The following is an 18,818-nucleotide window of genomic DNA, read 5'->3' as shown; positions in this document are numbered from 1 at the left end:
CTTGAGCCATCACTGCAGGGGCTGCCCCGGCCTCTGTCTCATCTCACCGTGGCTGCTCTGACTCTGGGGGAGAGTTGTGGCGCTGCTGGTCGTGGACCCTGGCGCAGGCCACCTTGAGGGAGAAGCGGAGACACTCAAAGGTTTGACACAAAGGTTTCCTGGGTGCCTCCCATGTGCCTGAACAGCCAGGCGCTGAGGACAGAGCAGGCAACAGGACACGTGTCAATGGAGTGTGCGGGCACCTGACCCCGGAAAAAACCTTTTCACTTGCGCCTCCTAAACAGGGAAGCGGGAGGCCTCGAATCTCTGCTTGGACGATTTAGGAGTTAAGAAGAGAAATTTCACCATCAGACCAACGTGGTAAAAAGTTATTCCTCGGGGCTTCCCTGGTGGCGCAGTGGTTGGGAATCTGCCTGCCAATGCAGGGGACACGGGTTCGAGCCCTGGTCTGGGGAGATCCCACATGCCGCGGAGCAACTGGGCCCGTGAGCCACAACTACTGAGCCTGCGCGTCCGCAACAAGAGAGGCCGCGATAGTGAGAGGCCCGTGCACCGCGATGAAGAGTGGCCCCCACTTGCCGCAACTAGAGAAAGCCCTCGCTCGGGGACAAAGACCCAACACACCCAAAAATAAATAAATAAATAAATAAATGTATTTAAAAAAAAAAAAAGTTATTCCTCAACATATTTTTTTTCACATAGCTCTTAAGTCAATTAATTTTTTAAATTTCTCTTCTACGTCACTTTTTAACTATGAGATGTGAGCAAGAGAGAAGAATTAAAGTTTCTAAAATCAATGTGGTTCAAGCAAAGTTCCCTTGTTCTTTCGATAGTTTTTACTTTAAATAATTTGGTATCATCACCTCAATGCATGTTGAAGCAGAAAATGAGGGACTTTGTTGCTGAAAAACCCTTCAAATTGAATCTATCAGTGTTCTCAAATTTTCATTCATTGATGAGTTTTTTTAAAAAGACGATTACTTTGAATGTGTCAGGGAAAAGGGAGTCTCCCTTGATCTGTATCCCTAAAATGCCCCCCAAAACACCGTCCCCATGGTTCTGACACAGGTGCTATCATCATGTACGTTTTTCAGGTGGGGAAATCGGGGCTCTGAGGGGCAAAGGGATGACCCAGCGCGTTCGAGGTGGCCTGGATGGGGTCTGTGTCCAGCCGACTACGAAGTGTGGCCTATGCCTTTCGTGCCTCAAGGACAGGACTGGGGAAGTGAGGAAACTCTGCCTGTTGGGCAAGCTCAGTGACATGGTGGGGGCAGTCCCCAGGGGCTGAGAGACCCAGCCCCCCAGATCTGGATGTGAAAGTGCTCTGAGACCCGGGATGCATGTATTCTGTACTTAAAAATTAGTTTTATTTGTCATTTTGTGAGTAATATCTGAACACAGTCTCATGAAAAAAACCCTCAAACAATACAGAAGTCTATGAGTAAGAAGGGGCATTTCCCTGCCGCCCCCAGAGGGAGTCTGTTTTCTCTTTGGAGTCTTTCATCCCAGTCTTATTTTTATGCCTTTAAATTCTCGTGTACGTGCATAGAGGAAAAACAGGTTTTGTGTTTCATAGAGGGGCCACGAGGTATGGACTGTTCTGTTGGCCTTTCCTATCCCTGGGCCCGTCCTGAGGGCTGTGCTGGCTCTCTTGCTCCATCTTTTGTTTTTTTTTTTTTGGATGAACCAGGGCCCTTGGCGGTGAGAACGCAGGGCCCTTGGCGGTGAGAACGCAGAGCCCTAACCACTGGACCGTCAGGGAAGTCCCTCTCGCTCCATCTTATTTTGTCACAGCGGCTGGAGCCCCCAGAGTAGTGATTCCCTTTGCCTTTCTCACGTATTAGCTCTGACATACAGCACACTGCCAGAAAGTGTCCCTCACCGGGGAGTGGGAAGGATGCGATGTTGGGCCTCTGGACACTGGGAGAGGGTGGGAGAGGCAGGGAGATCAGTACAAAGTCCTGGTGAGGCCAGAGAGCCCCCGGGGCCCCTCTCCCCTGAACCCAAGTTATACAAGGGCAGGTCATGCCTGTCCATGAGGCAGTTAGAAAATCCTTGCCCAGGCTCTTCCAGGCCCTCTCTGCCTAGCCTCAAGCCCCCACTCCCCCTGCACAGTCAAACACACACACGTGTGCAGTCCAGGGGTTCCTGGCCAGAGCAGCCCCAGCAGTTCTCTCAGCCTGGCCCTAGGCTGGGGGACGTGGGCCCTCCATGTGAGGTCAGAAAGGAGACCCGGCCCTTTAGCCTCACGGCCACAGGGAAGAGTCCCCACCTCCTGGGGCCAGGCCTGCAAGTGTGTAAGGTGGACAGAGGCGGTGAGGCTAGGGTGGGGAGGGGGAGGAGCAGGGAACTTCCCCAGCGGTCATCCCTCCCCAGGCGTCATTTAGGGCGCCACACAGGAGGGACAAGTTGGCCGCTGGTTCGGGGCCTCCTGGGGGCTTCTGGCCCTGTGTGAACGCACAGGCCGGCTCCGGTGCAGACACCAGGTACTTACTGAGACCTGCGACGAGTCAGGCACTGTTCTAGGTTCTGGGGAGACAGCAGCGAACCACAGAGACAAAATGCCAACAGTAAAACCATATAGTAGGTGAGGAGGTGAGAAGTGCTGGGGAGAAAACTTCAGGACCAAAGGGTGACAGGGAGGGCCAGAGACTTGGGAAAGGCCTGGCGAGACTTCAGAACGGGGGGACAGAGGTGCGAGTGACCCCGGAAGATGTCTGGGGAGGAGCAGGCAAGGCCCAGGGGCTGGCACAGCACCAGGAAGGTGGCGGCGTGCACGCTTACCACCTGCTTGGCCCTGTGCCCCACGTGTCACCTGAATCCCTTGCCTCAATCCTGTGGGGGTAGGTGGAATCGTGATTCTTACTTTGCAAAGAACAGAGCAAGCTCAGAAGGAAAAGGGATGAGTCCGGCAGCCCCTCGGCCCCTGAGCTCTCCCACCACCGCTCCCACGATACAACATCTGGGGGTCGATGACACTGGGGAGGTGGGGTCAGGTCCGGCACAGAAGAGGACCAAGTGCTGGGCACCCCCTCTGAGCCTGGCCTGGCAGGGCTGTTATGCAGTCAGACCAAGCCTCCACCAAATGCTAGCTCCCAGAACCCCCCAGGGAAGGCTGCCTCCTGCCCAGGTCAGGGGCCCTGGGCATTGCTCATCCCCTCTCCCTCCCAGAGCTGGTCCTCAGGGACCCCCCCATCCATAGGGTCACACTCCAGCAGGACTCACAGATTTGGGATGTGCAGAGCCCACCACACTGTCTCCCTCAGCCTCTCCAAGTGTCTGTGAGAAGTCCTTTCACAATGATTCTCTGCTTGGCCCCAGGGGAGACTGACGGATGGCAGGCGGCGGGGTGGGGGGGGGTGCGGTTTAAGTCAGCAGGCACCTTCTGGAAAGGGTCCCTTTGTGCTGGCCTGGCACCGGGTGTGAGGGGGCCTTGACCTCAAGAACCCCTGCACCCGACCACCCAACCACCCAACCCTCGGGGCGCGTGTAGGGTGTGCATGCGGCAGCTGCGGTGTCAGGCCCTTCAGCTTCTCTGAGCTCACGAGAACCTCAGCAGGCCGTGGGGCTCAGGGATGGGAAGTAAGCCAGCCCAGGTCACACTGCAGGTTGGCCGCAGACCCCAAGTCAATGGGACTCAAAGGCCGGGTCCTTTCCCACTGCATCACTTCCCCTCTGTGGCCAGGCTGCCCCCTGCCTCTGCTCACTGAGGGGTGGAGACACAGGTGCCAAGCTGCGGAGCCCCCTCCCCGCAGGGAGGCCCTGCCTCCTGGCCAGACCTGGGCCTGAATGCCTGGGTCTGGGACGCCTCCTACGGAGAATGTGAGCTCCTTGGGCCTGGGCTCCAGGGCTGCCCACAACCAGGTGGCCTGAGGACACAAAAGAACCTGTGACCCTGAACAAGCCCAGCCCCTCTGACAGCCTGGACGCCTCATCCACACGGCGGGGGCCCAAACGCCCCACTCCTTCCTCTGTGCTCTCAGAGAGCCTGGACCGGGCAGCTCCCAGGCCCAGCAGAAGGGCATCCCTTCCGGGAGCCTTGGGCTGCCCACCCACTCGGACCTGCTGCCCAGGGGTCCGTGCCCACCCTCAATAACTGCCTCAAACGTGACCACCCTGTGACCATGGCCAGCCCCAGAAGTCTTCCATTTGCTTGGAGTTTTATGTTTAAAATAACAGCTTCTCAGTCTCAGTCCTCACAACCGGCTGGAAGAAAGGCATCAATTAGCCTGACCCCATTCTACAGATGAGGAAACTGAGGCACATCGCGGATAAGTGACCTGCCTGAGATGGGGAGATCAGTAAGAAGCCAAGTGCAGCCTCTCCTGTCTCCCTCCACAGCACCAAGCGCCAATTCCGGGCACCACGGGGGCATAAAGACTGGTCTTCCGTCACTTCCCTCCGTCAAACTGTCTCCTGGACGATGTTGCTGGCCCCTACTCCCCGGCTGGGGGCAGTGGGCCTGAGGGTGGCCGGCGGCCGTTTAGGGGTTGGTCAGCTCTGCTGTGAGGCAGAGGCGGCCTCTGGGTTCCAGGGCACCCCGCCAAGCTCGCTGGAGGTGACGGCAGTGACAGCATCGCGCTCCCCCAGCACTTGGAAGGCTCCCAGATCCTCGGCTGGAGAACGTGACGCCACTTCTCTTGTTAAATGGTACCAGGTGGCGAAGAAAACGTGGCACAGGGACCAGAGAGAGAGAGAGAGTGCCTCATGCTGGCTGGCGGTGGGGGCGGGTGTATGGGGAGGACCCCACCTGTCTCCAGGCAAAATGACAAGCCCAGAAGAGGCAGGCAGGCTGTGCCCACACCGCTGCACTCTCCTGCTTGGACACCATGCTCCATCCCCCAAAGGCCTCCTCTTCCCCCACCCCTCCACGGAGCCCTGCAAAGCCCGGCCCTTGGTGGCCCAGGCTCCTGAGGGGCTGAAGACAATGCGGTTTTCTAGGAGCCCAGGGGCCCTCTCTCTCGGAAGGCCGGCCTCCTGGACCTCTGCTGATCCTGCCCTTCCCCGCAGATTCACCGCCCACCTTTACTGCCAGCCTCTTCCTTCAAGCCAGACCCACCCCAACTTCAGCACAGAAGCTGGCTTCCCTTCCCAAATGCTGGGAGTCCTTGGGCGATCCTTGTGACCCAGGCCTGCTGGAGCCCGAGGCTTGCACCACCCTCCTCCTGCGGTGGGCCGGGGCCCCTAGCCTGCTCTCTGCCCTCCCCTCCGTGAAGCCTCCCCCTGTGCTAATGGGAGACTGCCCTTCCAAACGGCTGCTTTCTCTGGCTCAAGGCCTGTGTGTCCACCATTTCTGTATTCTCAGCTCAGGGCCTGCCCAGCAGAGATACCCAAACCTTTGTTCAACGATTAGGTGCCTAAGAGAACAACCAGAGAGAAAAAGCAGAGAATTGGGGCCAGAGGTTGTCTCTGCCTCCGATTAGCTGTGCGACTGTGGATAAGCCTCTGATGACAAATCTCAGTTTCATTAACTGAAATGGGGAAACACTGTCAACCTCACAGGTCTGTGGGGAGGGTGGCAGGAGCGACTGTGTGAGAAGGGCTCTGTAAAGTGTGAAGCTCTGAGAAGGTCAGGTGGGTGACGTCTGGGACCTGAACCGGAATCTCCACAGCTGGCAGCTGAGGCTCTCGGCGGGCTGAGGGGGCTCTGTGGAAGCCAGCCAGGCATCTGCAAACCTTACTGAGCACGCACGAGGGGTGGGGCGCTGGGCCAGGTCTGGAAGGAACCCAAGGAGAGGAGAAAGGCGGGCCCTACCCTTATGACGCCTGCGCCGAGTTTCAGGTTGGCCCATCCTTCAGTGGAGAGCATGAGCTGCGGCTGCCATGGTGACGTCAAAGCAGAGGCCCTGCAGTGCTGGCACCGTCCAAGGCATCAAGCAGGGCCGGTCGGTCCTGAGGCCTGAGGACGGAGGACAGGCCGGGGCACAAGCTGGGTGGGGTTGGGAGGGCGCTGTCACGCTCCAGGGTAGCCGGGACCTGGCTCTCTTCCTGAGGCCTCTCCCACCAGACCTCCTCTTCACCCCCAAGCTCTCACATGCGTGCCCAGCCGGCCATAGCGGAGCAGCAGGAGCCCAGACCTTGCTGCCAGGGTTTCTGGATTCTAATCCCAGCACTTCCACAAATTCTAATGAGACCCAAAGGAGGAGGAAAGCAATGGTCATTGCACAATCTCTTGCTGCCAACCCAGAAACCAGCCCTCGGTCAGATTCTCTCACTGAATTCTCACAACCTTAAGACTTCACAGTGTAATTCCTGGATGTGCACCAGTTTTTGAACTTAGCTCTGTGTGATTTCAAATAATAGTTCAAATAACTGTTCATTAAGTGCTTACCTGGCACTGTGTAAGCATTAACACGTTTATTATGAAATACATCAAGCACTCAAACAAGCGCAAGAGTAATACAACCTCAGGCACTTCACCTCCACCATTTCATACAATCCTCACAATGCAACAGGGTAAGTAGAACAATCTCCATTTCACACCTGGGAAAACTGAGGCCCCAAGAGGCAACAACCAGGTCCTATAAGCATGGCAAGGCCAGGATGCAGAGTCAGACTGGGCTCATAGAGTCCAAGCTCCCCATACCCGACTCCTAATTGTTCTGAGTCAGTTTGCTCATCTGCAGAATCAGAGTGGTGGACGAGACCAGTGATTTTCAAACTTTTTTTAGCCACGGACCCTTTGTTCAGTTGAAGTCTTAAGTGGAGAGAGAACACGTCAGATGGATGAAGACCTGGGGCTCTGCTGGAGTGAGCGTGGGAGGGGGAGGGGGGCTGGAATCCCACCAGTTGGGCTCCCTCCCCACCCTCTGCCCCTGGCACGCCCTGCTGGAGCTCGAGGACTTTGGGCCCTGAGGGAACTGCCCGCTGACCCCGGCCTGTCAAGCGCCAGCAACAGTGACTGTTTACTGAGCCGGGCACCAAGCCATGGGCAGGGGCAGCCCGGGGGCTGGTGGCCCTCACAGGTCCTCCAGGGAGGGGTTCTCAGAGCTCTGCAGCAGGGACAGCAGGTTCAGGGCCGAGACGCTGGGCACGTGGCCGGCGCAGATCTGCAGCATGCGGACCAGGCGCTGCGCCATGGTGGCTCGAAAGTCTCCTATCTGCAGCGGAAGAGCAGAGAACAGCGGTGAGGGGCCTGCTGCCCTGAAGGTGGAGCAGCTCCGCGGGCTGCCCAGGGGAGCGGGGCGCTGGGATGTGGGGACAGCTCAGGGCACCGCTGCCCAGCATGGCCACACCCTTGTCCGCGCCACACCTGGCCGAGCCGTTTCCAACCACCTCAACTTACCGAATCCTTTGAACACCCTCCAGGGATACCAGAGACGATGACCCCTGCTCCAGAAGAAATGAAGGCTCAGCAAGCTGGGCGGGCGAGGTTAGGTCAACTGCCCAGGGGCACACAGTCAGTGACTGCAGAGCTGGGATCTGAACCAGGGCTAGTCCCAACCAACGCTGGGGTAGAGTAGGCCCCAAAGGCTTCCTTCCCTGGGATCTGTCTGAGAGAGACGCTCACAGGGAGAGAAGGGAGGGGTGGGTAGAGAGCGGCCCTTTCCGAGGACAGGGAGGCACCATCAACAGACGGTTCCTGTATCAGGGCCTCTGAAGGGCTGGTGGGCCCAGAGGAGCTGTGGGATTAGGCGGGGCGACAAGACTGTCCTAGGGCCTGGCACCAGATCGTGCGGGCAGATGAGGTGCTCATTATAAATGCTGAAGAATCAACAGTGATGCTCAGATGTTCTCCCCTGACCAACAGGTGCCCTCAGAAGCACCTCCCCCTTCCCCTGTCCCCTCTCTAACTGGGGAAAGGGCGCCACCATCCACCCAGTCACCCAAGCTGGTGACCAGGCAGCCCCACGCCCTCCTGCTCTTTCTCCACCATTTGCCACCCATGACATCCTGGGTTTTAAGTCCAGAGGCGACGTCTCAGTCCTCATCACACTGGCCTCACTCGCACTGAGTCTCCTCTCAGCAGAATCTCACGCAGCTGCTCCCTCTCCTCGACAGGCCTTTTCCACCCGGCTCCCGGGACCCCACCCTCCGCAGCTTCTCCTCTCACCTCGCAGGCCGCTCCCTCCTCTGTGTGACATCTAACTGCTGGGGGTCCCAGGGCTTGGCCTTTGCATCTCTTTCCCCCACACTCGGTCCCCAGGTGACCTCATCCAGCTCCGTGACCTTCAAACCATCTAATTGCTGAGGATGCCCAAACTGCATCTCAAGACCTTTCCTCTGAGTGTTAGACACACGTGTGCCGCTGCCCGCTTGGCTTCTGGGTAGACTCCTAACAGACTCCTGTCTTAGTGTGTCCGAGACGGAGTTCCTGGGAGTCCCCCCAAACGGCAGTCGCCCCCATCTCAGCCGCAGGCAACCCCGTCCTTCCAGTTGCTCAGGCTGAAAACTCCAGAGTCGACCTTGACTCTTCTTCCTCTCCTGTCTCACATCCAGGCCATCAGCACATCTGTCGGCCCTGCCCTGGAAACACCCAGCATCACAGACCATCTCATCTCCCTCTTCCCCAGACACCACTGCGCCCAGGCCATGCTTAACTCTTCCAGACACAGTCCCCAGGCCCATCTCCTTCTTTCTGCCCCTGTCTCCCTTCAGTCCACTCTCCTCCCAACCGCTGCAGGGACCCACTTAAAACCCGAGTCAGGCTGTGTCCCCCACCCCCCCAGCCCCACACTTTCCATTGCTCCAGTCTAACTCAGAGTGAAAGCCACCACCTGTCCTATGACCCACAAAGCCCCACGGTCACTCTGACTCATCTCCCACAGCTCTGCTCCAGCCACCCATGCCTCCCTGTGGACCTTGAACACAGCAGGCAAGTTCCAAACTCAGGGCCTTTGCACTTGCTGTTTCTCCAACCTAGTAGGCCTTTCCACCAGGAGGCTCCACGGCACCTTCCTTCAAGTCTTTACTTAAAGGTCATTTTTTTTAGTGAGCCCCTTCAACCCCTATGTAAATCTTGCCACTTTACCACCACCTGACAGGTCACATCTCCATTCTCTAACATGCCATACATTCTACTTCCTCACTTTGTTTCCTCCACTAGAACAGAATTGGGAGTTTTAAAACTGTTCTGCTCTATGCTGCTTCCCTAGTGCCTAGAACAGTGCTCGGCGCACTGTAGATTATGTAAGAAATACTTGTTTGTTTGTTTTTTAATTAATTAATTTATTTTGGCTGCATTGGGTCTTTGTTGATGCGCGTGGGCTTTCTCTAGTTGTGGCGAGCGGAGGCTATGCTTTGTTGCGGTGTGCAGGCTTCTCATTGCGGTGGCTTCTCTTGTTGCAAAGCATGGGCTCTAGGCATGTGGGCTTCAGTAGTTGTGGCTCGCGGGCTTCAGTAGTTGTGGCATGAGGGCTTTAGTATTGTGGCTCGCGGGCTTCAGTAGTTGTGGCATGAGGGCTTTAGTACTTGTGGCTCGCGGGCTCTAGAGCGCAGGCCCAGTAGTTGTGGCACATGGGCTTAGTTGCTCTGCGGCATGTGGGATCTTCCTGGACCAGGTCTCGAACCCGTGTCCTCTGCATTGGCAGGCGGAGTCTTAACCACTGCGCCACCAGGGAAGTCCAGAAATACTTGTTGAGTAAATCCTCTGAGGTCTGTGGCCTCTGCCTCTGAACTATCCCTCCAAACTGCTGCAGCTCTCACTCGGACTCCACAGTCTGCTTCCCGCAGAGGCCTCGTCCTGAGCCCTCCTGCCTCTGGCCAGGCCTCCTCCCATCCACACATCATACTCCAGAGACGTGGCCCCCAAATCCCACTTCTGACCCTATCATGACTGCCCCGTCACCTACAGGAAGGAATGACTGAATTCCACTGCCAGGCTTCCAAAGCTCTGCAAATCCTTCTGCTGCTGCGTATGTTACATGTCGGTCTATTTTGCTTGATTCTGAGAGGCAGGGCCAACATCTGAGGCATTTGTGTTCTCAGGGACCAGCACAGGGCCCGATCAGCGGAGCTGGGAAATAATTTCACTGGGCAAATCCCACACCTCCCTGGGTGTTTCCTCATATGTAAAACGGGGCTCATAATTCCTGCCACGCAAAGGCCTCAGAATATGGTGAGGCTCCAAGTCGATTAAGCGGAGGAGTGTGCCCCGAACAGGACAGCAGCGGTACGAGGAGTGCTGACTGTGCAAACACTGGGTGCTTTGTGGGAGAGAATGCCAGGTCTAGGTTCTCAGCAGGGCTGCTGCTGGCTGGAAATAGAAAGTCGGCCACAGGCCTTTTCTGAGAGAAGTTCTCAGGCTAGAGGACAACCCAGGACCTGGTACAGCCTGCCACCTCCTGACCACACACAGAACTGCACCACCACGCGCACCTCAACTGTGGAGCAAAGATGGCGATTCCCCCCTTCAGAGCCAAGAGAAGGCAGGCTGTGTGTGTGTGTGTGTGTGTGTTGGGGGTGGGTCGACTTGTTCAAAGCCACACAGTCAGCCCGCTAAGACAGGAAAGAGACAGCTGCACACCAACCTGGCTCTTCCGCTGACTTACTAGCTGTGTGACTGTGAGCACGTCTCGCCTCTCCTGTTGTGAGGAAAGCCTGCAGGGACAGGCCCCTCAGGGGTGCCCTGGGCCTCAGGTCCTACCTGTGAGATCAGAGCGTCGGTCAAGTCGGGGTTCTTAAAATAGTCATCAAATGTGAAACACAAATCTGTACATCTTAACCGATGCACTGAATGAGATCTAGGGCAGGTCTAATGACTTCTGCAGTGTCGGAGTAGTAATGAGATCTGCCCCAATCCCCATGGGACATGGCAATGTCCGCCGCTTCCACTGCTAACAGTCACAGGTTCTGCTAATGTTACTGACATCTCTTGCCTACATTCACAATGATAAATTTCTCTTAGAGGTTAGTGAAAACAAGAAGTAATTTTTTTTCTCGTCCAGGTCTGCAAATCCCCTGAATTCTTCTCCCTTCTGACTAGAGGGGTCCACAGACCCCAGAGTAAGAACCCTTGGTGATGAGGGACCACATACTGACTCAGTTCCCTCTTACGACATCACTTTGCTTTTGGGAACAGGTGCAAGACCCAGAACAGAGCAGAAACACAAATCTTTAAAACGAAATCTCAAAACCAACTGAGCAGGTCTGGTGTGCGGGTGGGGCAGCCCAGGCCCTGGGAGCCCAGAGGCAGCAGCGTCAACTCCTGCTGAGGACCCTTTAGCAAAAAGTCATCAGGTTCCGTACTGCACAAAGAGAGGCTGAAGAGCAAAATTCAACAGCAAAATAGAAATCTGCTATGCTAACCCCACAATGAGCAGTCACCTCGTGAGAAACACCAACAGAAGCAAGTCAGGGCAGAACCAATATCATATGTATCCATCCAACCACCTACCCACCTACCCAGCCTCCCCTTCTGCTGCCTGCTAGACCCCCTGCCCCAGGCTGGGACCAGACAAGGTCTGCAATCCAGGGATGTAAGGGGGACATTGGGCACCTTTACTGCTGGTTCATGAGGCAGACAAGATGCCTGGCCTCAGAGCACTTAACCCCAGCAGGGAAGTGAGATATTAACAGGGACCCACAGGTACACGCACAAGACTTAGTTACGAGTAGAGAGAACGACACAAAAGCAAGAGGTGATGGCGCCTGGTGCACGAGCAGAACTCAAGATGTACATGGAGCATCACCCTATTTTACATGTGCGAACCCAAGGCTTACGGTGACCCACGCCAGGGCAGTGAGCAGGAGAGCCAGGGTTCAAACGAGGATCTCGTCTCCACATCAGGATCCCCTTCACTAGGGGACGCAACGAGCCTCCAAGAAGCATCCCTGCCACGCCCACTGAGCGCCGACTGCTCCGTCCCTCAACCCGCGTGCTGGGGTCCTCACCTCCAGGTCACAGAAGAGCAGGGGGCTCCGGTAGGTGCGGGCCAGCTTCACGACGGTGTTCCGGTGAATGCTGCAGTGGCTCTCCCGCCCAGCTGCAAAGAAGCCACGGCCTGTCATCTCTACCTTCACGGCTGTCATCGAGGAAGCACTGGGCCAAGTAGTTCATTTCCCCTCTCTGGGCCTCAGTTTCTTACTAGTCAGTGCGGTGACAGTCCTGTTCTACCTTCTTTTCAGGGCAGTCAAGATCATCAAATCAGAAAATAGGCTGAAGGGGCTTGGATAGAGTGCTCAATAAAAACATGAATTTCCTCATCTATGAACTGATAGTAACAACCCCTACCCTGCTGAGTTACCACAGAGATCCAATGAATGAATACACAGAAGTGACCTGGTGTTCACTTATCCACCAATGCTTGCTGCGAACAATCCGTGCCAGGCCCTTCCTGCAAGGAGCTCGCAGTGCAGCTGGCGGGGCAGACACACCACCAGTGTAGGTAGAAGGGTTAGGAGTCTCTGACAGAGGCATGTGTGGGATGGATACCCTGAGGGCCCAGACTGCAGGGCTGGTCAGGTCCCCCAGGAGGCAGAAAATAGGGGTTACCGAGATAAAGAAGAGGAAAAAGTATTTGAGAGAAGCCACATGGTATAATCATTAAAGGCATGGGCTCTGGAATATGACTCTCTAGGTGTGAATCTCTGCTCTACAACTGTTCAGCTGCGGGGCCTTGGGAAAGTTACCTAACCTCATGACCACAGTTTCCTCCGCTGCAAAACAGAGAAAATAGTACCTACTTCAGTAGTACCTGTCGTGAAGATTAAGTAATATAGAAACAAAGCACTTAGGACAGTGTCTGGTCTATTGTGAGTGCTCGATATAGGGTAGCTATTATTATTTCCACTGTTAATATTACCAAGTCTCAGAGAAATATAAGCTGAGCCAAAGAAGGGAAGAGTAATAGGAGATAAGACAGGAAGGCAGGGGCCAAACTGCAAAATACTTTGTGCCTTTACAGGAGTTTGGATTTTACTCTGAAAGCCACTAGGCACCTCTAAGCTGTTATCGCAGCGGAATTAACTTGGCAGACTGATCAGCTCAGATTTGCTTTATAAAGACTGACAACATCAGATTCCAAAATGCATGTTTTTTCCATCACCCAGGCTGCCTTTGCAAGGAGTCCCCCACAGGCCCTGGGTTGGCGGGGGAGGGATGCACTTACCGCCTGTGGCGAGGAAGCTCACCTTCCCCAGGAAGAAGGTGGCGTCCACATGGTGCAGGGACTCCTCAACATTCCGGAGGCTGCAGTGGCCAGGGCGAGAGAACATAGCAGAGGACAAACCTCACAACAGAGAAAGCAGAAGCCACCCGCCTCTGATTCCAGAGAGGCCAGAGAATGAGAGGATGGTGACAGGAAACAGCCCTAGAGGAATACTTTGTCCTTTCATATCTTTAAACTACTTTTTTTTTTTTTGAATTTTATTTTATTTATTTTTTTATACAGCAGGTTCTTATTAGTCATCCATTTTATACATATTAGTGTATGTATGTCAATCCCAATCTCCCAGTTCATCCCACCACCACCCCTCCCCCCACCCCCGCCACTTAACCCCCTTGGTGTTCACCGTTACGAAAGATGCTGCATGAATTTTCTTTCCCACAGGTCCTTACACATCCAAGCAAACGTTTCTGTAGGACAGATGCTAGAAGTGGAATGGCTGGGTCATAGTATGTGTCTTTTTTAAGTGTAGATAAGTATTGCTGAATTGCTTTCCAATAAGATTACAGCGATTTTAAGTCATATCTATCATATGAAAACACTCTTTTCCTCTAAGCAAGGGCACCCTGACCTTCTGGGTTGAGGCTTTCATTCACTCGTGTCCAGGGAGTGATGAAGGAACCTGCTGTTTCCTGGCCGAAAAGCCATCTCAAAGGTCAGGCTTCAGCCTGAATGAACACAGCCTGAGGCCAACAGCAACAGTGGCCCTGCCCCTAAGTATGGCTGTGAAGCAGGATCTCTCCAAAGACTTGGGCCAGTGTCCCTTCTGGTGAACAGAGAGATCTCACCCAAAGAGCAACAGATCTGCTGAGCCAGGGCCCTCTGGCAACCATGGCAGATCTCAGCCCTTTCTCAGCCCCACCTGGGCCTAAGTCACCGCTGACTGGTTCCAACTGGTCAGGAAGTGCAGTCTGGACTTGGTCCTGATGCTACGTGTATCTGGTGTCTCTATGCCACTGGATTCCCAGGTGTTTCCACCAGAGCCTTCCCTTGATCCCTACCACAGGCCCAGGTGTCTGCCTTGGTTTCTGTGCTGGACCCTGTGTTCTGCTCTTAGCCGGCTGTCCCCCAGGAGGGAGAGGGCAGACCTTTCTTCGGTACTCCCTATAGGCTGGCTGCAGTCCTGTCCCCAGGGTTGCCAGCACCACAGGGAGACCGGATCAGGCCACCAGCATCAACACTACCCATGCTGCCACTGCCACGGCCCCACGCTAGACTGGGCTCTGACGCCGCACAGGCCTTGACAGTCCTCCGAACACACTACGCTCCTCCTGCCCTTTACATTAACCCTTCACCTGGAACATTCTGCTTACTTTCATCTTTCCCTGGCTAATTTCTCGTCATCTCTCAGGTGTCTATTTAAATGTCACCTCCACCAGGAAGTCTAGCCTGACCTAAGTCCTGAGAGTCAGAGGTCTTGTTTGGGCTCTCACAGCCCCATGCTTCCTTCTTTTTACAGTACACATCGCAGGTACTGTCACTGTCTGTTCAAAAGTCTAGCCTCCTCCCCTAATGGACCTTGAGGACAGGGGTCTGTTTCATTCATATCTGTGCCTGCTGTCAGGGATACACAGTAGGCTTCAGAGAGCCAAATGACAGATGACACTGCTGGCATTTATCAGTGTCTTTTAAACATCGTGCATTGGCCACTGGCTCCCCCCTCCTCACGGTCTAAGTTAACCCCAGGCAGCCTCTCCCTGTCTCCTCTCCTTCCCATCACAAGTGAGGCCACTGTCCCAGCACATCCCTGAGCCAGGTCTACCTGAGCCCGGCAGCCCCCATCCTCTGGCTCTCACCTGTGTTTGCTGTGAAGGTTGACCACGAACACAATCAAGTCAATTCGGGGCCGATTCACATTGGAGGGCAGAGGGAGGGACTTTGCCAAGTGGCTGAAAAACAAGAAATTGCAGGACTAAATACGCACCCACGTCACAATGACTGTTCACATGCCACCCGTCACAGGGAAGAGCTCCTCTCCTGTTCACCTGAAGCAAGACTTTTCAGGTGAGCACAGGGGCAGGGCAGAGTTGGTCCTATCCAGATGACTCCTGCTCTACTCTCCCTGCCAGAAAGTTTAGTAACTGCCTTGGCAACAGGGAGTTTTGGATATAAGATGGCATGAGGCTAGCCATCTACACTGCATGCTGGGAGGGAGACCAGGCTCAGAAGGGGGGGAGGGTGTTGGACTGTGAAGTTTAGGGGTTAAGATTGAAGCTCTTTGGAGTAAGACAGAAGTGGCCCCAAATCCCAAGTCTGCCAATTATCAGTATGTGACCTTGGGCAAGTCACCCTCATCATTCTTGTCTGGACTTAGTCTCAGATTGTCAAATACCCATCTGAAGGGTTTTTTTGAATCCTCTACTTCTGCCCATTTCCACATATGACTATTACTCATCTGCCCCCCCACCCCATAGCTTATAATTTAAGAATACCAAAAAGTATACAAAACACAAAAGTTAAAAAAGAAACACATACTCCTAAAAGTTCAGTTACCTAGAAATAACTATTAACATTAGAACATTTTTCTAAACATCTCTCCACGTACACAATGTATACACATTCAGACACTAGAATACAGTAGATGTAATCGAAAAATAGGAGGGAGTTCCCTGGCAATCCAGTGGTTAGGATGTAGCGCTTTCACTGCCGTGGCCCAGGTTCAATCCCTGGTCGGGGAACTAAGAACCCGCAAGGGGCATGGTGCGGCCAAAAAATAAAAAATAAAAATAGGATAATAGTATTAATTTTATCTGAATTTAGTGGAAGCAAAATAACTAAAGTAGCACTGAAAAAAAAGATGAACTTTGGATAAATTATTTTTTAATCACAAGAAATTATTTCCTCAAAGAACCCAATTAAAAAAAGATTATGGAAAAAATAAGTAAGTTGGTATCATTTTTAACAGTTTTAATTTTACCTATATGGGATTGATTCTCTATTATTAAGAAAAGTGAGAAAATTAGCATTCTTAAAATCTACCTTACCATTTGGACAAAACTTACAAATGTACATTTATATTGCTATTATTAATGGTATTATTATATACGTTTATATTTTGCTCTAACCATAACTTCGGACCTCAGCTAATGAAGTTGCCACTCTAGAACATGAGAGAGACAAAGGGTACTGAGGAAGGTCTCTCACTGGCAATTAAATGCTTCAGCAATAAAGAGACAATCATTTTTGCTCACAACTCATTGGCCAGAACTAGTCACATGGCTCCACATAACTACAAAAGGTCAAAGCTGGTTCCTGCCAAATACTCCAAATGCAGAGAGCCGAAAATACTTGACAACAGAATGAACAGATGACCATATGGGTGATTTGCTTCTCCTGCCTAAAAGTCTGAAGAATTATTTACTTCAGAAGTAAATAATTGTTCATTTTTCCTGGAACAAGATATATGCACCCTTTTTAACGGACAAATTCAACTCTTCACTCATTCCAGGGAAGTCTTCTATTACACTTCAAACACTTTTGCTGTAATTTTTCAAATCTTTCTTCTTTGTAAATAATTAAGTCTTTAACCACATCTACTCTGATCCTTGCTGTTTCTATGTATTTATTAGATAGATCTCATATGGTATTATTTTTCACCTTTTTTGCCCTTAGCTCTGCAACCTCCCTTTTCCTCTCATTCTGTTATTATTTGGTCTTTGAACGCTTCTTTTAAAAATTCATGTTCCTATTAAATTTCTCAATGGCACAAAGCACTCAAAAAGGAGCTTTCTTCCCCTTTTCCCAGAGTGGGTTCTTCATCAGAGTTTTTGCAAGTCATGTGACTCTCTCTTTTTTGCCAGTGGTTTCCATCTCGTTTAATGCAGGCAATTTTGTCCACATTTTCCATTTACTCTGATGCTAATTAATTTTTTTGACTTTTTTTTTTTGGCCTTGCCCCATGGCATTAGGGATCTTAGTTCCTGGACCAGGGATCAAACCCGTGCCCCCTGCAGTGGAAGCGCAAAGTCCCAACCACTGGACCACCAGGGAAGTCCCAAATTAATTTTTTTTTTAATCCTTTCCTATTTCTGAGCTATGGGTTTGAGATTATTGGTTATTGTGTTTGGTGTTCTATAGCCAAAGAGCCTGGCAAGATAGGTAGAGCACAGATGGACATATGAACAATCTTTATTTTGAGGGAAAGATTATGTTGAAGGAGAATGATCCAAATCTAGAGGGTATTTCCTCTGTGGGAATTGGAAATGCCCCATACTAGGTAGAATAAGAGAACATAATCTTTCTACCAGGGAGAATGACACCCACATGTATTCAGTCACTTGACTCCTGCCAGCAGCTGTTTCTACTCCCTCTCAGTTAGAAAAAGGAAAACAAAATATACTTTAGTTACTTTTTCTCCAAGTTTGGGGGGTATCTGAGCATGTACTCTGTGCCAAGTACTGCTCAAGGCACTGGGGATTCACCAGTGAGCAAAAGTCAAAGTCCCTGCCCTCAAGGGGCTGACCTTGGTGTCCCTAGGGGTGGCAGACTGGAAACAAGTAAAGAAACATGGAAACTTCTTATAGTGACAAGTGCTAGAGGAAAATAGAAAAACTGTGTGACAGTGATGGAGGATGCCTTTGGACGGGGACAGATCACGCGTTAAGACGGAGACTCCGAGGGGTTGGTCAACCGGCTCCATCTGTGCCCGCCTCTCTGGCGGCCCCCCTACCGCCAACCCCGCTCTCCCTTGCGCCCAGGCCAGCGATCGGACACCCCAGCATAAGGCTACTTACACCTTCAGCTCCGATGTGCAATCCTCCTTGAGCATCGCATCGGCCAGCTGCTGCAGAAGAGCATCCTCCGTGCCCACCAGCTGCCCAGAGAGAGAAGGCGACAGACTGACACCTGGACACAGCAGTCCCGTTGGAGGGCCCGGACGGCCGCGAACCCAAGACTCCGGCTCCAGCGCGCGAGGCACCCTTTTACCGAGAGGACTCCGGCAGAGGGCCCGAGGTTTGCACCCTGTCCGGTCCTGTCCGAAAAGCACTCACTACCTCCCCGGACCCTTCCTGGAAAGGCCTTGTCTCTCCCGGAGGTCCGACCCCCTCTACGCGGGAAAACCGAGTTTTGGACACCCGGCACCCCGCCCCACGCGCGGTCGCCCCGCCCAGCCGCCCCACCAATCAGAAACTGCGCACTTATTGGTGGGGACGTCCCTCAGCCTCAGAAGGGCAGCTACTCCGACTGGTTCAGAGTGTGGCTCTCCGGCCCACCACACCCCAGCCAGAATAGCCCACGCCAGCACCTCAGAGAGCGCAGGGGACCTGGCGGCTGAGGCACAGCCTGGGAGGAAAGGCGGGCGGAAGAATCTGGGCTGCTGACGCCTACCAAGATGGTGGCCGTGTTCAGGCCAGGCAGTTTGTCCAGCGGCCGCAACACCGACATCCCAGCGACAGGCTGAACCGACGCTCGTACGGTGCGCGCCGGGCTTTCAAACCGCCCTGTGGGCCACCCCGTGTGCGTAATCGCGGGTCATGTGACAGTGCCTGGGCGGGACTTCGTGGGGGGCGGGGCAGGGCCTTCTTAAAGGAACCACTACCGCCTTTTCCGAGGGGAGGTTCCACCGCTGGCTCTAGGCACGTAGGGTGCTGCTGCCTGCGGGACAAGGCTTTTATTTCACGACTGGGAGAAAGAAGATATTCAGTGATTCAGTTATTCATTTTCATTCATTCGTGCTCATTCAAGGTGCTCTTGATTCCTTCCAAACCTGTC

At 53.4% G+C, this 18,818-nt stretch overlaps 1 protein-coding gene across 1 annotated transcript; it reads right to left on the bottom strand.

Moving 5' to 3' along the window:
- Nucleotides 1–6,335: 6,335 nt before the first annotated feature.
- On the bottom strand, nucleotides 6,336–18,566 carry CENPM (centromere protein M). The gene is made up of 6 exons (XM_007189127.2): nucleotides 18,435–18,566; nucleotides 17,840–17,919; nucleotides 14,903–14,995; nucleotides 13,050–13,129; nucleotides 11,833–11,924; nucleotides 6,336–7,100 (listed from the first exon to the last, which is right to left on the bottom strand). The coding sequence occupies exons 1-6, from the start codon at nucleotides 18,489–18,491 to the stop codon at nucleotides 6,960–6,962; spliced, it is 543 nt and encodes a 180-aa protein (XP_007189189.1). The 5' UTR covers nucleotides 18,492–18,566; the 3' UTR covers nucleotides 6,336–6,959.
- Nucleotides 18,567–18,818: the final 252 nt, after the last annotated feature.

This window comes from Balaenoptera acutorostrata, chromosome 11 (genome assembly GCF_949987535.1).
Source record: "Balaenoptera acutorostrata chromosome 11, mBalAcu1.1, whole genome shotgun sequence".
NCBI lineage: Eukaryota > Metazoa > Chordata > Mammalia > Artiodactyla > Balaenopteridae > Balaenoptera > Balaenoptera acutorostrata.
Note: the sequence above shows the minus strand (reverse complement) of the source record. Positions and strands in the feature narration are given on the sequence as shown.